Here is a 16539-nt window from a genome sequence, read left to right on the forward strand (position 1 = left end):
CTTCACAATCGCTCAGATTTAGTTTTTTCATCCTGGGTTCCTCCATACATGGAGAATCTACAGTCACAAACAAAAACACCGAAGTTACAAGAGAATACAAAGATCATATTTTTTATTTTTTTTTTAACTTTTATTTAACTTTTTTCCCCAACAAATACAAGACTGGTTCACGTCCAAAATAATAATACTGCACAGCACTAGAGTATTACGACATTATGTCCTTAATTATTGTCCATTAGGGTCCAGTTTACAAGTTATTCCCAGTGCTTCCAGTGGTTTCTTCCATTTGTCCGGAATACTTCGGGAGCTCTCATCAATATAATGTCCCAACCTGATCAGAGTCATAACATCACTGATGAGCGACTTCCATAGAGAAATGGAAAGAAAGAAGAAAGAAAGAAAGTGTACTTTATTGGTCCCCGTGGGGAAAATCCCTCTCTGCATTTAACCCATTCACTCAGTGAAGCAGTGGGCAGCCATTGGGCGCCCGGGGAGCAGTGTGTAGGGACGGTACCTTGCTCAGGGGTACCTCTGGGTAGCTGTTCAGGGGAATCGAACCCCCGACCTTCCGATCATGGGGCCGCCACTCTACCTACTGAGCTATCCCTGCCCCAGGGAGGGAGGCTCAGTCCCCACCCATCTCAACATAATACTTTTCCTGGCCAACATTAACAGTGACTGAATTACATGCTCATGTTGTACCAGTGAAACAGGGATATATCCCAATAAGCACATTAATGGGTGTTCTGTTACCTGCTGACCAATGGCTGTACTAATATTGGGACAGACCTCTTTCCAAAAATGACTGAATAATAACACATTCCCACAAGCAATGGAATCTAGTGCCCACTCTGACCTTACACTTGAGACAATTTGGAGATGTTCCCATATTGTACTTACTATAAATATATGGAGAAATATATACGTTGTGCAGGATTTTGTACTGCAGTTCTTTAAATCGGTTACAAACAGAGATTTTAGATGGAAGGAGCAGGATTTTGTCCCATGCCTGTATATCTATTTCACACTTAAGTAATGTCCCCCAAGATTTTCTCAACCATGCCAGTTTATCCACAATTAGGGCATAAATCTCTGAATAAAACTTTGATACAAAATGTTTACGCTCCCTATTATCTAGAAAGAATTTCTCCAACCGAAAATGATTTAGCATTTTTTAACACATAATTTCTCAATTGCAAATACTTATAAAACTCAGTCTTTGACATAGAATACTGGGACTTCAAGGATTCAAATGATTTAAACCCACCATGTTTAAAGAGGACATAAAACCTCTTTACACCTACTTTATGCCATCCCACAAACCTCAACCCTATGTTTTGTGGTAGAAGGTCTGGATTATTTATAAACGTTGACAAAATATTAAACGGAAGACTTCTGTTAAAAATTTTTCTCAGTTTTCCCCACGTCCACATAGCATTATATATTAGTGGGTTATACTTTATTACGTGAGGTAAATCATTTAAACGTTTCCCTAAAATGTTAACAGGTGAGGATGGTTTACGTAATACTTCCTCAATTTTTATCCATGGCAGATCAGAATGTTCATGTATCCAGGCAGAAAGAAACCTTGCTTGTATTGAGAGAACATAATTTTCTATGTTTGACACTCCCCATCTGTCCAGATCTTTCGGTAACTGTAGTGTCTCCAATTTAATTTTGGGTTTTCTTCCTGCCCAAATGAAATCCACCATAGCCTTGTTAATTACTTTAATATCTTCTGATTTCAAAATTACAAACACCATGCCTATATAATATCGTATTTTCAGTAGGATTACCATCTTAATGAGATTTATTCTTCCCAAAAATGATATTGGAAGTGACCTCCATCTTGTCAGCATCTCTCGAAGATCTTGAACCATTCCATTAATGTTTTCTCTATATAAGTGACCAACATTTGGTGTAACTTTAACTCCCAAATATACAAAACCTGATGGTGCCCAATGAAAAGGTTTAACATATAAAGGTTCAGTGTCCTTCCACTACACAGAGTCATTATAACAGATTTATCAAAATTTACCTTGTATCCAGATATAAGACCAAAGTCCTTGATACACCTAGTAAGAACAGGTAGAGCGTTAGCAGGGTCAGTCAGTGCCAGAAGAATATCGTCTGCATAGAGCAGGATTTTATGTTGTCTATCCCCAAATTTAACTCCAGGAACACTTGGATTTTGTCTAATGGCCATGGCCAAAGGCTCAATGGCCAAAGCAAATAATAGTGGTGACAATGGACTACCTTGTGCTGTACCTCTGCTCAATGTAATTGGGGAGGATAGCAAGCTGTTAGTTAACTCTGATGCTATTGGTGATTTGTATATAATTTTGATCCACCCCAAAAAGTTTTTTCCAAACCCAAATCTTCTCATTATTTCAAACAGATATTCTCATTCAATTCTATCAAATGCCTTTTCGGCATCCATAGAAACAACAACCCCGGAGATCTGATAAAATTTTTAAAAAATGAATAATATTAAATAGACGTCGAGTATTATTGTAAGAATTCCACCCCTTAATAAAGCCTGTCTGGTCAGCATGCACAGTAGAGGACATTACTTTTTCTAGCCTAAAAGCCAGTATCTTTGAAAGTATCTTATTATCAACACCAAGAACGCTAATAGGCCTGTAAGATGAGCATAACTCTGGGTTTTTATCTTTTTTAGCTATCAATGTTATATTAGCCTGGTACATAGATTCTGGGAGTTTCGATTTTTCAAATGCTTTATTAAAAACCCTTAATAATAAACTATTTAACTTCACTTTCATTACCTTAAAAATTCTACTGGAAGGCCATCTGCCCCCGGACATTTCCCTGACTGGAGTGCAGATATTGCTTTGTCCACCTCCATCAATGTGATGGGTGACTCCAGCAGGCTAACCTGAGCTGAGGGAATACTAAGTCGTTTAGAAAAAAGCCTGAGTTAAGCCTTGTTATATCCATCTCAGACTGATATAAGTTTGTATAGAATTCTCTAAATCACTCATTAATCTGACAGTTTCCTACGGTTTTCACATCCACAATAGCTGTGATAAAATAACTTGATGAAGTATTCCTTGCAAGACAAGCCAAAAAGCGGTTAGGCTTATTAGCTGATTCAAAAAGTTGTCGTCTGGCAAGAAGGACATCTCTTTCAGCCTTTCGCATTAACAAATTATGCAGAGATGTCCTGGCAATATTAAGCTCACTTTAGGTTTCAGCTGATTTTGTTACATAATATTGTTTCTCCAGCTTTTTTATATTATTCTCGATCTCTAACTACCTTGTTAATCGTTGCTTTCTTTTATGACTTGTGTATGAAATAATCATCCCTCTCATGTAAACCTTATAGCTATCCCATAAAGTTCTCGTGTCTATCTCCCCTTTATCATTTATTTCTAAAAATAATGTTGTTTGCTCTGTTATGAAGTGTATAAATTTCTCATCCAAAAGAGACAGTGCACTCATCTTCCAAGACATGGAGCGCTCAATATGTCTCATGGGTTGAATGGTTAGGACTACAGGAGCATGGTCAGAGAGACCTATATGACCAATATTTACCTGCTAAACTAACTGACTGATACACTTGGACATAAAAATATAATCTATACAAGATGCTGACAAGTGAGGGTTAGAGTAGAAAGTGTATTCTTTAGATAATGGGTTATAGTGTCGCCAGACATCTACAGGGAGTGCATAATTATTAGGCAAGTTGTATTTTTGAGGAATAATTTTATTATTGAACAACAACCATGTTCTCAATGAACCCAAAAAACTCATTAATATCAAAGCTGAATGTTTTTGGAAGTAGTTTTTAGTTTGTTTTTAGTTTTAGCTATTTTAGGGGGATATCTGTGTGTGCAGGTGACTATTACTGTGCATAATTATAAGGCAACTTAACAAAAAACAAATATATACCCATTTCAATTATTTATTTTCACCAGTGAAACCAATATAACATCTCCACATTCACAAATATACATTTCTGACATTCAAAAACAAAACAAAAACAAATCAGCGACCAATATAGCCACCTTTCTTTGCAAGGACACTCAAAAGCCTGCCATCCATGGATTCTGTCAGTGTTTTGATCTGTTCACCATCAACATTGCGTGCAGCCGCAACCACAGCCTCCCAGACACTGTTCAGAGAGGTGTACTGTTTTTCCTCCTTGTACATCTCACATTTGATGATGGACCACAGGTTCTCAATGGGGTTCAGATCAGGTGAACAAGGAGGCCATGTCATTAGTTTTTCTTCTTTTATACCCTTTCTTGCCAGCCACGCTGTGGAGTACTTGGACGCGTGTGATGGAGCATTGTCCTGCATGAAAATCATGTTTTTCTTGAAGGATGCAGACTTCTTCCTGTACCACTGCTTGAAGAAGGTGTCTTCCAGAAACTGGCAGTAGGACTGGGAGTTGAGCTTGACTCCATCCTCAACCCGAAAAGGCCCCACAAGCTCATCTTTGATGATACCAGCCCAAACCAGTACTCCACCTCCACCTTGCTGGCGTCTGAGTGGGACTGGAGCTCTCTGCCCTTTACCAATCCAGCCACGGGCCCATCCATCTGGCCCATCAAGACTCACTCTCATTTCATCAGTCCATAAAACCTTAGAAAAACCAGTCTTGAGATATTTCTTGGCCCAGTCTTGACGTTTCAGCTTGTGTGTCTTGTTCAGTGGTGGTCGTCTTTCAGCCTTTCTTACCTTGGCCATGTCTCTGAGTATTGCACACCTTGTGCTTTTGGGCACTCCAGTGATGTTGCAGCTCTGAAATATGGCCAAACTGGTGGCAAGTGGCATCTTGGCAGCTGCACGCTTGACTTTTCTCAGTTCATGGGCAGTTATTTTGCGCCTTGGTTTTTCCACACGCTTCTTGCGACCCTGTTGACTATTTTGAATGAAACGCTTGATTGTTCGATGATCACGCTTCAGAAGCTTTGCAATTTTGAGACTGCTGCATCCCTCTGCAAGATATCTCACTATTTTTGACTTTTCTGAGCCTGTCAAGTCCTTCTTTTGACCCATTTTGCCAAAGGAAAGGACGTTGCCTAATAATTATGCACACCTGATATAGGGTGTTGATGTCATTAGACCACACCCCTTCTCATTACAGAGATGCACATCACCTAATATGCTTAATTGGTAGTAGGCTTTAGAGCCTATACAGCTTGGAGTAAGACAACATGCATGAAGAGGATGATGTGGACAAAATACTCATTTGCCTAATAATTCTGCACTCCCTGTATAAGGTCAAGCTCATTTATAATTTGCCAAAGGGTTTTGGAATTTTTTGACGAAGTAGATTGTGGGGGAGATTTATCCATTTTGGGGCATAGAACACAGTTAAAGTCACTCGCTAATATTATGTTAGCACAGTCCATGTCCATTAATTGACTGAATAATATTCTGCAAAACTCATCATCCTGTGGATTTGGTGCATATATATTACCTAGGAGAACAGTTTTCCCATGCAACATCCCTTTGACCAATATATACCTTCCATCATTGTCCTTGTGAGTGGCTGTAACACTGAAAGGAAGGTTTTTGTGTATAAGAGTAATAACTCCCCTTTTATTTGTGGAGTAGGATGAGAAAAACATTTGACCAACCCATTCTCTACAGTATTTTCTATGTTCATCATCTGTCAGATGGGTTTCTTGCAAAAAAGCAATGTGAATCAAATCTTTCTTCAGAGAATTTAAAATTGACTTTCTTTTCATCACATTGTTGGACCCTTTAACATTCCAAGTAGTTATCTTAACTGACATACAAGAAAAGCAATATATATTTTGTGCTGTTTACATGTTTAAACAAATCTACATTTGACCAGTCTGAACCTATTAACCAAAATAGTTGAGCCTGGAAACCTCAACCCTCCCCAACACAAATAACAAAAAGTAAAGCAAAATAAATTACACATCTAGGTGTACCCTGCTCTAAAGTACAGCTGTAGGGGGATACAGACGCGTAACATACCTGCACTGGAGTGTATGTCAAAAATCAAAGTATACTCTATACCTTAGCTTGTTAACAGTACTGTACTACCCTCCGCACCTTCTTTTAGCCCGACAATCCTCGCGTTCTGCCGCCGGCTCTGATTCTCAAAGTTTTCCAGACGCTCCATGGCCTTCTTAAGCTGGGTCTCGAGAGCGGCAATACGTGGCTCACTTGTAGCTGTAACATCTTCCAAGTCCGAGACCCGCTGCTCCACTGTTCCCATTCTTTCTATCCGACTGTCGAATTTCTCAGTGAGCTCGTTTATTGGCTTTATGACTTCGGATATCTTACTATCCAATACTTTCGATATGTTAGAAGTCACCTTGTCCACAGTCACATCATCCCGCAATGTACTTAGTGCATCCTCAGCGTCGCACCTGGTCTCATTTTCAGAGCAATTGACTCCTCGTTTGCCCATTTCTCTCTTTTTGCTTGATCCAGGGTGTGCAAAAAACTTGTCTAAAGACATTATATAAATTTCGAGGCAGTTTGTTGGCAAAATGAGCTAAAATACCAATATTTTACAGCTGTCCAGTGCAGAGCTCACAAACTCACGTCTGCTCAGCTCGACGCATCACATTTTTTCAATAATGTCATTTTAATTACAACTGTCATTGTAGCACATCATTGTAGTGTGATACTATCACCAGAAGGTGGTGGTAAAACACCAACAACATGTTTGTTGACCTCTTTGATCCCACTAATGGAGACAGTTTCAGTTTGTTTCACGACTGCATTTCACTCACTGCCTCTGTTTGTATCTCTGTCACTGCAGGACCAACATGGAGCAAGAAGTCAGTGCTCTCAGGAGGCCGACAAACCTCACAGAAAAAAGGGAAAGAAAAAATACAGCTGTGATGAGTGTGAGAAGTATTTTACTAGGAAGTCAGAACTGAAACGTCATCAACTCATCCACAGTGCAGTTAAAGCATACAGCTGTGAGGAATGTGGTAAAGATTTTCCTTGCAGTAGTGACTTAAAACGTCATCAAGTTACCCACTCTGGAATTAAAGCGTACAGCTGTGAGTTGTGTGGAAAGTCTTTTACCCAGGCTGGAAGCTTAAAAACACACAAACTCATCCACAGTGGAGTTAAACCGTACACTTGTAATCAGTGTGGTAAAGCTTTTGCTTGCAGTAGCAACTTACGACGTCATGAAGTTACCCACTCTGGAATTAAGGCGTACAGCTGCGACATTTGTGGAAAGTCTTTTAACAATCCTGCAAATTTAAAAAGACACAAAGTTGTCCACAATGGAGTTAAAGCGTACAGCTGTGACTTGTGTGGAAAGTCTTTTACCCGGGTTGAAAGCTTAAAAACACACCAACTCATCCATAGTGGAGTTAAAGCGTACAGCTGTGATCAGTGTGGTAAAGCTTTTGCTCGCAGTAGCTACTTACGATGTCATCAAGTCACCCACTCTGGAATTAAGGCATACAGCTGTGACATTTGTGGAAAGTCTTTTAACCATCCTGCAAACTTAATAGCACACCAACTTGTCCACAGTGGAGTTAAAGCGTACAGCTGTAATCAGTGTGGTAAAGGTTTTGCTCGCAGTAGCAATTTACGACGTCATGAAGTTACCCACTCTGGAATTACGGCGTACAGCTGCGACATTTGTGGAAAAACCTTCCGCTGGCTAGTCAGCAGAAATATCCACCAACGCCTTCACACTGGCAATGATGTTTGGTTCTGTGATCAGTGTGACAAACTGTTTGTGACATACAAAGGCCTACAGGAGCACATGTTTACCCACACTGAGGAGAGACCTTACAAATGTGACCTGTGTGAAAAGGCTTTTAAAACTCCACGTTCCCTGAAATCACACCAAAAGATTCACAGCAGAAAGAAACTCTACAAGTGCAGTTACTGTGAGGTATGTATTTATATTTTTACAGTTGCAGTTATTTTGAAGTATTATGTGAATTAAGTTTAATTTCAAAGTAGGACTGGGCCATATCACACCATTCACAGTAATACCGGTGTAATGTTGGGCAACAATAAAAAAAATGAAATATTGCGATAGAATAGGGGTAAAACGCACATGCGCAGTGCCTTTGTTTTCATACATGGTGGAAAAAGCATGGCAGCGATGCAGAATGAGAAGGGTGAAAGTGGATCATTGAATGAAACAGATGAACCAGAATTGGTTTGTAAAAATGCTGCAACTTCAGTGGTGTGGAACTGGTTTAGCTTTCGTCCGTCAGATACTGCACTATTAGCACTATTTTTGGTAGCGCATGCTAGCCGGCCGTCGCTATTACCGTGTTTTTTGGAAAATACAGCACACTTAAAATCAATCCTTTGATTTTTCTGAGAATCGACAGTGCCCCTTATAATCCTGTGTGACTTATGTATGAATTCTGGTTGTGTTTACTGACCTCGAAACAATTTTTCTGTGGTACACAGCGCTCGAAAATCTGTCAAACATTTTAGTACGACTTTGCTAAACTACGGATCCGCAATGTTTGATGGATTTTCGGAGCATTATGGCTATCGTAGGCGGAGCCTCGCGGAGTGATACGTACTGTGCTTCAACATAATATTACCGTATTGTGTGTGTATAACCTCTTTTTAAGTTTTGTGGATATTATACATGTTTATTAGGGGTGCAACAATACTCATATCGATATTGAACCGTTCGATACAGTGCTTTCGGTTCGGTACGCATATGTATTGAACAATACAAATTTTTTTATTTATTTTATCAACTTTTCTTCTGACGATGCTGTCTGTTTTGAGAGCTCAGTGAATCTGCATTCAACTACTCCGCCTAGGCTGCACTGTCGAGTGCAGATCCACTGAGCGCAGCGCAAGCTAGCAAGACAGACGCTAAGCTCGTTGCAACATGGCAAATTGAACCTCATTCAGATCTGGCCTTTGGAACTATTTTCATGTGACGTATGACCCTGAAGGTAAGCGCATCATGGACAAAAGTAAAACAGTATGTCGGATGTGCCACGCAATGCTCAATTACATGGGTGGGAACTAGTGCGTTAGCGCAGTTAGCTCGTTAAGGTGTTGACACCGTCCAGCCCCACGCACGGGGCGATCCGCAGTAGCTCGTTAACGGAGATTTGCCGTGTTGTGGCGTTAACGTCATTTCAGATTTACGCTGACAGCACTAGTGGGAACACAACGAATATGACTGCACATTTATGCCGACATCATCCTAGTGCAAAGACAAGTGGAAGAAGACAAAAACAACAAGCACGCATGCTACATACTTTACCCGAGTCATTTAGACAGCCGTTAGCACAGGATTCTCCTTATGGGGACCTGATATGTTTAATATGCTGCTGAGAATATAGCCCAGAAGAAGCGTATAGTAGAGCTTTTATTTTGGAAAGAGCCATTTCTCTGTAATAAACTCTCTTTTCCAAAGATGAGTGATTTCTCAATCAGATATATTTATTTTTTTATCCCTTTGTTGTTTCAGCAACATTAAATTTAAAAGCTGTACTTTTGAGTTAAAATATATATTTATAAGTTTAATAAATGACAAATTAAAAAAGCATGAACATTTTTTTTGTATCGAAAAAATATCGAACCGTGACACCAAAGTATCGAACCGAACCGTGAATTTTGTGTATCGTTGCACCCCTAATGTTTATGTTGCAGATATGTCGGCCAATTCCCACTTGAAATGCCATTTGGTTAAACTTTCAGCAAGGAATTTGCATTTGCACTGTTACATTTTTACAACTTTAATGCACATAAAAAAGCAGCTGCTTGTTTACATTGATGTTTGGGGGGGTTTTTTTGCACTAATAAAGTTGTGGAATTGTAAAGTATTTTACGGTGGCTGGGAAGTGCAAATCACATTTACAACATAAATAACAAAATAGCATTTCCGAAAACACTTTTACATAAAAAAAACCACTAAAAAAATTGACAACAAAATAAGAAAACACTTTAACAAGTCCGCAACAAATTAACAAGTCCGCAACAAATAAACAAGTGGCTCTTGACGGAAAGGGATTGTCTGAAATACCGGAAGTGACTCAACGATAGGGCTTTGGAGTTGACGGGGTCTAGATTTATGCCTGTAGTGCACTACCATGTAAATAATTTGCATTTACTGAGTATGTACTGAGTACCACTGTTCAAAAGTTGAATAAAGAAATGAACTAATTTTTGCCGTTTTTTAAAAATTAAAATCACTTTATAGAACATCACATCAGTTAGTGTTGAATCCATGTCCTTTAGAGTTTAAAAATGACAGTGTTTACATGATATCACCCACTATTAACACTACTTAATTTACTGTATCTTTTGAAAAATACCGCTATTTATACAGCACAAGACTTAAGAATATTTAAGAAGAGCAAGTTTCATTTTTCCCTGGTTTTATTATCACACTGTTCATCAAACGCAGCAAACCTTCACCATCTTATCCAGAAGGGTCACCTCTTCACCCTCACATGGAAGAAGTAATCTGATTGGCATGGTGGTATGTTTGAAGCAGGTCCATTGTGTAGCGCTGGAACCCAGTCACGATGTTTCATCCATTTCATAGGCTGGTTTGCTGCAATAATGCCAAATAATTAGCAACTCTATAAATAGAACATAGTTCTGCAAAATCACTCATTAGGATGTTTGTTCTAATTTGCTATGAGCTCAGAGCGCATCAAAAATAAAACTAATAGGCTATAAAGAGTGAAGATATTTAGAACTTACTGGAATGAAAATGTCCGGAGCACCAACAGATATTTGGAGATGGAAGAGAACTGGATATCAGCTCGTCTCACAGCTGCTATCCAAAATAGACGCCTTCTTTTGGTAACATCCGATACACAAGCTGCCTCGTGTTGCTTCCAGGTTGGGAAAGAATGAAAAGATAAACCATGTCATCAATCGTCTAGAAACTAACTCCTCACAGCGCTTTGTTACATTTATTACCCTGACGGTGCTCGCTGCACTGCATAGATGAATGGAAGATATTTTGCCCATTTTCTGGCGTTAGCTTTAGCCTCTCCACTCCTGTATGTGCAGTTTAGCTGCTGCTGCTTCTTCTTCTGCTAATTTAAAGGCGCTTACCGCCACCTGCTGGGCTGGAGTGTGGAGAATGACTGTTTTAACCCTCTCAGGCTCAAATTAAACTTTTTGTTGCTAATGCACAACCAAGTCCTGCAGTGGTACTTCTGAGTAAAAAAAAAAAAAACTCATAAAATATGTATGTGGGGTAATCAGGTTGTTAGTTTTTAACTGTTGCAAATCGGCAACGCCTGCCTTGAGAGGGTTAAGGCCTGGATATTTTAAGAAAATCACCGCTAAAAATCTGGACATCATTATCTCACCCCTACTCTTGTAAAATCTCTTCAAACATTAATTAAACACTACTTCTCTGAAAAGCCCTCGTTTAGCTGACTACAAATCACTTTTTCTGTACTACAAATGTGAAGTAAGCCTAATTGTTGAGTCACTTCCGGTATTTCAGACAATCCCTTTCCGTCAAGAACCACTTGTTAATTTGTTGCGGACTTGTTAAGGTGTTTTCTGAAATATTTTGTTGTAATGTTTTTTTTTTTAAATGTAAAAGTATTTTCGGAAATGTTATTTTGTTGTTGGTGTTGTAAATGTGATTTGCACCTCCCAGCCACATATCGTCAGTTATATCATCATCGCAAATTTTCAAATGTATGTTGTGATAAATATTTTTGGTTATATCGCCCTACTCTATTTCAAAGCTACATGAGACATGAAAACTTAATGTAAATAAGTCTGACACAAATCTCCTGAAATTTTCCCAATGTTGCAAAAAAGTAAAGTTTTAAAAGCTTCCCCCCTTTCTATCTAACATTTACACTCCAATAGATGCATCGGAGAGCAGCTTGGGATTAGTATCTTGTGGCATGCAGAGTAGAGCATCCAGAGGTTTAACCACCAATCTTCCCATTAAGTTAATTACCTACAAATGGAGAGTCATTTTTGCCCAGTAAGCTGAGTGTTATAATGTTAATGTAAAATGTAAATACTGGCAGAGCTGCTCTTTATTTCAGGTGACGTTCAGGATAAAAATGTTGAAAGAATTCCCTGACTTACACTGTCTTTGTTTAGAAACAGAGCGACACAGATGGATCCAGTTCTCAACCCTGTCGTCGCTGTGGTGGTGGGAAAGCGTTTCGTTGTGACCTTTGTGGAAAAACTTTCAGTAATCAAGTGAACCTAAATCGACACCAACGTAGACACACTGGAGAGAAAATGAACTACTGCAAAGAATGTGGAAGAGGCTTCCCCACACCAAGTATATTAAAAACGCACGAACTCTGTCATCAAAGGATTAAAAAGCATGTCTGTGACCAGTGTGGGTCATGCTTCACCACTGCAAGTCAGCTTAATGTACATAAAAGAGTCCACACAGGAGAGAAACCATATAAGTGCAGACACTGTGACAAATGCTTCTCACATTCAAGTCGTTGTAATGATCATGAAGATACACACATTGAAGGGAACTTCATCTGTGACCAGTGTGACAAGAGCTTCAAGAATCTCAGTTCATACTCTGAACACAAACGATACCACGCTGCAAATAAACAGTTTCACTGTTACCAATGTGCAAAAACATTCACTTCATTATCTGCTCTGTGCAAACATCAGCGTGATCATGAGACTGGCTGAAATCATTCTCATCATTAAAAATTGGTTCATGATGAATCTGAAGAGACAGACAGTGTTGTTGCAGTTTCAAAAGTTTGTTGTGAAAGCTACTGTAACTTCTGCTGAAATCCCTGCTCTGTAATACATCAACTCTTTCATGTTTTCTTTAATGTTTCTTTGAATTTTAATGCTAAAAATGTTATTCTAATTACATTATCTTTTCTCCTCTTGGAAACAGTAGTGTTTAATAGTAAAAATAATAGTAGTAGTAATAATCATAGCATAGTAGAAGTAGCATATGAAAGAAATGTCTGACTGATCTATTAATTGGTTTTGTATCACAGGTCTTCAAGCTGACCCACTGTAAAATCTAATTAGTTCACAGAACTATGTAAAACTCGTTGCCTCAAAAAAATTGAGTAACATTTTACTCAAGATGATTAAGCTAGGGCAACTTACCCATTTTGAGTACACTGTACAGCCTCTTTAGTTCCCAGAATTTAAAAAAAAAAAAAAAAAAAAAAAATGTAAACTCGTTGCCTCAAAAAAACTAAGTAAAGCTTACTTAAGATGACTGTTAAGACAACTTATTCATTGCAAGTCTGCAGTATTAGGAATAACTTGATATTTCTGTTGAACATTTCAAGTTCAACTAAATGAAAAAAAAAAAAACTATTTGTGGTAACCTGAATTTGATTAAAAATAATTAACAACACTTTTTGTAATGACGTTAAAATCATCCCAACTTTTATTTTCAAACAAAGTATAACAGCCAACATACTGGACACTGTTCTGCTGAACAACAAACAATTATATTGCCATCACTGTTATAATCTTACAATGAAACAAAGTCTCAGATGTAATTATTCTGAAAATAAGTTTAGGCCTACCACAAGTTTGTTTTGTACTTACATTACTTATATAGCCGAAATAAAATATTTGTTGTTCTGTCACAAGTGCCGTCTCTGATTAAAACAACACATTTGTTTTTCATTCCAACACAGGAGCTGGAATGTTGTAATACTTTAAGGATGGCTTGTTTCCAGTCCAGGCATTACTGCCTGAATGACTGTCATGGATCGAGGTGATCCAAATGTAGGTGCAGAAGAAAGTCTTTAACTTCCCTTAAGTACAGTGGCAGTGGATGTGGGTTGGAGATGCAATGAGCTTGAACCTGCAGGCGACCATCTTCACTGACCACACCATCTGTGACGGAGGACTCATCTCTCCTGGTGTCCTGCAAGCAAACAATCATATTTTTTGCAACTTGAACTTAATTGCTTTCTTAAAACAATTTTTCTGCATTTGGTATAGAACAGACTCCAATTTAGACAATCTCAGGCCCCCTCCCCACCGGAGAGGTGACATTCAATGTCCCACTTGTCAGTCTGGATAGCCGTGACCACCACCCAACATACAATAATGTCATGAAAGCATCATTTTAAAAATGGCTATGCAAACATGGCCAATAACTTTCATTCTAATGATGTGCAAAATGATTTGGGCACAAAACAAATTTTGCTGTTAGAAAACTTGCAGACTTCACTATATACAGTGTAGACCCTCTAAACTAAGTTTGGGGATGTGATCTTTCAAGAAATGCAGACTAAACTGTTGTTGTTTGTTTACTTACACAGCATGTCTTGTAGAATTAACTGGAGTCACCAGCAACAGCATAATGCAGTCATATCTCAAGTCTAATAACAGAAGACAGGAAAAGATCAGTACAGAAACAACTTCCCCAAACCAAAGCACAAATAAAACAATAAGTAAAACAGGCTGATCTAAAGTATGATTAAAGTTCAGCCTGATTAATATAAATGTCACTGAAAATTGCTAATATATTGGAAAACCAAAATACTTAACACTGAGTTGATGTCTTTCTGTCCAACAACAGGAGTGCTGGTCCCGAGCCTCATAGAAAGCAGCTTTTTCATGACTGCCAGGTTTGTCATATTGATAACAGTTTACTTATTAACTCAAGGGATCCTAATGTTCTTCTCTCCTGTCCTCTCCTATCCCGTTCTCCCCTTCTCCATTCATCTTCTGTCCACTCCCCTCTTTAGATAAACTGAAATATATTGAAAAAGCATCTTAAATAAAATAAAACGTGTATGCTTTTTGTTTCTTTCTTTTTAACACGTAAGAATGTGAGGATTATACAGACAATATGATGAAGGTGATTGTGATCCACAACATCATGGCTGAGGAGGATCCATCAGATGTGTCCACTGTGATTGAGGGAAACCAAGTGATGGAGGGATGTGGAAGCCGAACGAAGGCATGTGTACTGCTGATGGGACTGATATATGCCCTCAACCTCGAATATCCGAAGGAGCTGAAGAACACATTTGATACTTATCAAAAACATTTTTTGGAACTTGACGGGGCCAAACTACTGAAAAAGGTCCACGGCCTCAAAAATAAGCTTGTGCAATGCACACACATTTCCCTTCTTGTTCCAAGAGAATCTTTTGTCCAGACATAGCTTGATGGAGCTGTATTTTTTCTGCTGACAGCAAACACAGATTGAATGTTGGTGTTAGTGTTTTGTTCTATGTATCCATATTTTTGATAACGTACATGCACAGAAACAACCTGTAGAGTTTCTGTGCTTTTGGCTTTTAAAATGGACTAAGTGGCCTTTGAAAGGGTTGTGTGCATTAGCTGTTGTGTTGCACTTTATTCTGTGTTTTTATGTAATAAAAACATTGAGATGATGAACCATCTGAATGTCTTTTTTGGGGGGTACATTTTATCTTATATGAATAGGTAATGTTTATCAACTGATAATAATTAAATTTTATTAGTTATTATATAATTAATTTTATCTAATTTCAATGAGTAAGTAGCTGTTGAATATATACGTAAATATGGGGTAAATTTTACCCAATTTAATTAAATATTTTATACACAATATATTGACTTAAATCTACCCCAAAAAAGTCAATGCAAATTGTTACCTCAGATTTATCGAGTAAATTCTATAGATAACTTCTTACAGGTATTCAGTCTTTAAAATCTGCACCACCAGAGTCAAATACCCGCGTAACACAACGAATTTGTGAGCATGTGTCTTGCAACCATAGCAACGTAGCATCAAATGCTAATTTTAAAACCAAATGAGGTGATCCCGCTCAACGGACAATTGAAGAAGTTAACTTTTCGATAGTACCAGTCATATGGTAACTTGAACTGAACTAAAGCGCAGTAACCCAGAGTGGAGGCAAAAATAACGTTTCAACAAGGTAATACAAGGGTACACTTAGCAGTGGCAAATACACAGTGGCTTGGCTAACGTGGTGTGGTAAGGTGGCGGTGAGCAACCAGGGAAATAGGACGGCAAGGTCAACTTGAGTGTGGCAGGTATGTACTGGTCACACTGAGGAGAGAGGTGAACAGAGTTAGAACGAGAGTCCAGGTGGTTTTCGGAGAAGGTGAGTATGACAGATTTTCCCAGCTTACTTGCAGGAGAAGTGATAGAGGTGTTGAGGGAGAGGATTGTGAGTCCAGGAGAATTCGAGGAGGCGAGACTGCTGACCTGGGTTCCGTTGATTCCGAGGTGGCGAGAGAGCAGGCAGTTGAGGCACAGAGATTTCCAGAGAGCCAGTGTGAAGCCAGAATCTGTCATGGTCTGGGCGAGCCTGAGTAACTTTGCACAGCATCAGCTCTCCTCTGGGTGGAGCCCTTCCTGCCCCTCCCCGTTCCTCAGCTGCAGGCAATTATTCTGGCAGTATTTAGGAGCAGCGCACACAATGAGTCTTCGCCAGATCGTCTGCTAACCTCATCGGTACCTGGACTCGTCATTCCAAACCCTGCCATAGCCTTGCTTCTGGATTCCGGTCAGCTGCTGCTTAATCCTTTTCAGACAAACTGCCATTCTCACCTGCCTGCCTCCCTGCACACCTATATGGGAGACTCAGTACCCACCTGGACCTCGCC

General features: G+C 39.0%; 1 protein-coding gene and 1 long non-coding RNA gene across 2 annotated transcripts in view; one reads left to right on the forward strand and one right to left on the reverse strand.

The window, feature by feature from the left end:
• LOC146702346 (uncharacterized) overlaps positions 1–13335 on the forward strand; it is a 16604-nt gene extending 3269 nt beyond the window's left edge. Inside the window, exons 3-4 of the mRNA XM_085468814.1 lie at positions 6773–7873; positions 12058–13335. Coding sequence (XP_085324940.1) covers positions 6773–7873; positions 12058–12618 — 1662 coding nt within the window. The 3' untranslated portion in view covers positions 12619–13335. The remainder of the gene's footprint in view (positions 1–6772; positions 7874–12057) is intronic.
• A 436-nt stretch (positions 13336–13771) lies between these two features.
• Positions 13772–14524, reverse strand: LOC146702347 (uncharacterized). The gene is made up of 3 exons (XR_014922303.1): positions 14464–14524; positions 14231–14294; positions 13772–13834 (listed from the first exon to the last, which is right to left on the reverse strand). It is a non-coding gene; the product is annotated as an uncharacterized LOC146702347 (long non-coding RNA).
• Between the last annotated feature and the right edge of the window lie 2015 nt (positions 14525–16539).

The sequence above is a fragment of the Copadichromis virginalis genome, linkage group LG9, assembly GCF_057382275.1.
Source record: "Copadichromis virginalis isolate Kocher_CV1m ecotype Utaka linkage group LG9, C_Virginalis_male_GT1.1, whole genome shotgun sequence".
Lineage (NCBI taxonomy): Eukaryota > Metazoa > Chordata > Actinopteri > Cichliformes > Cichlidae > Copadichromis > Copadichromis virginalis.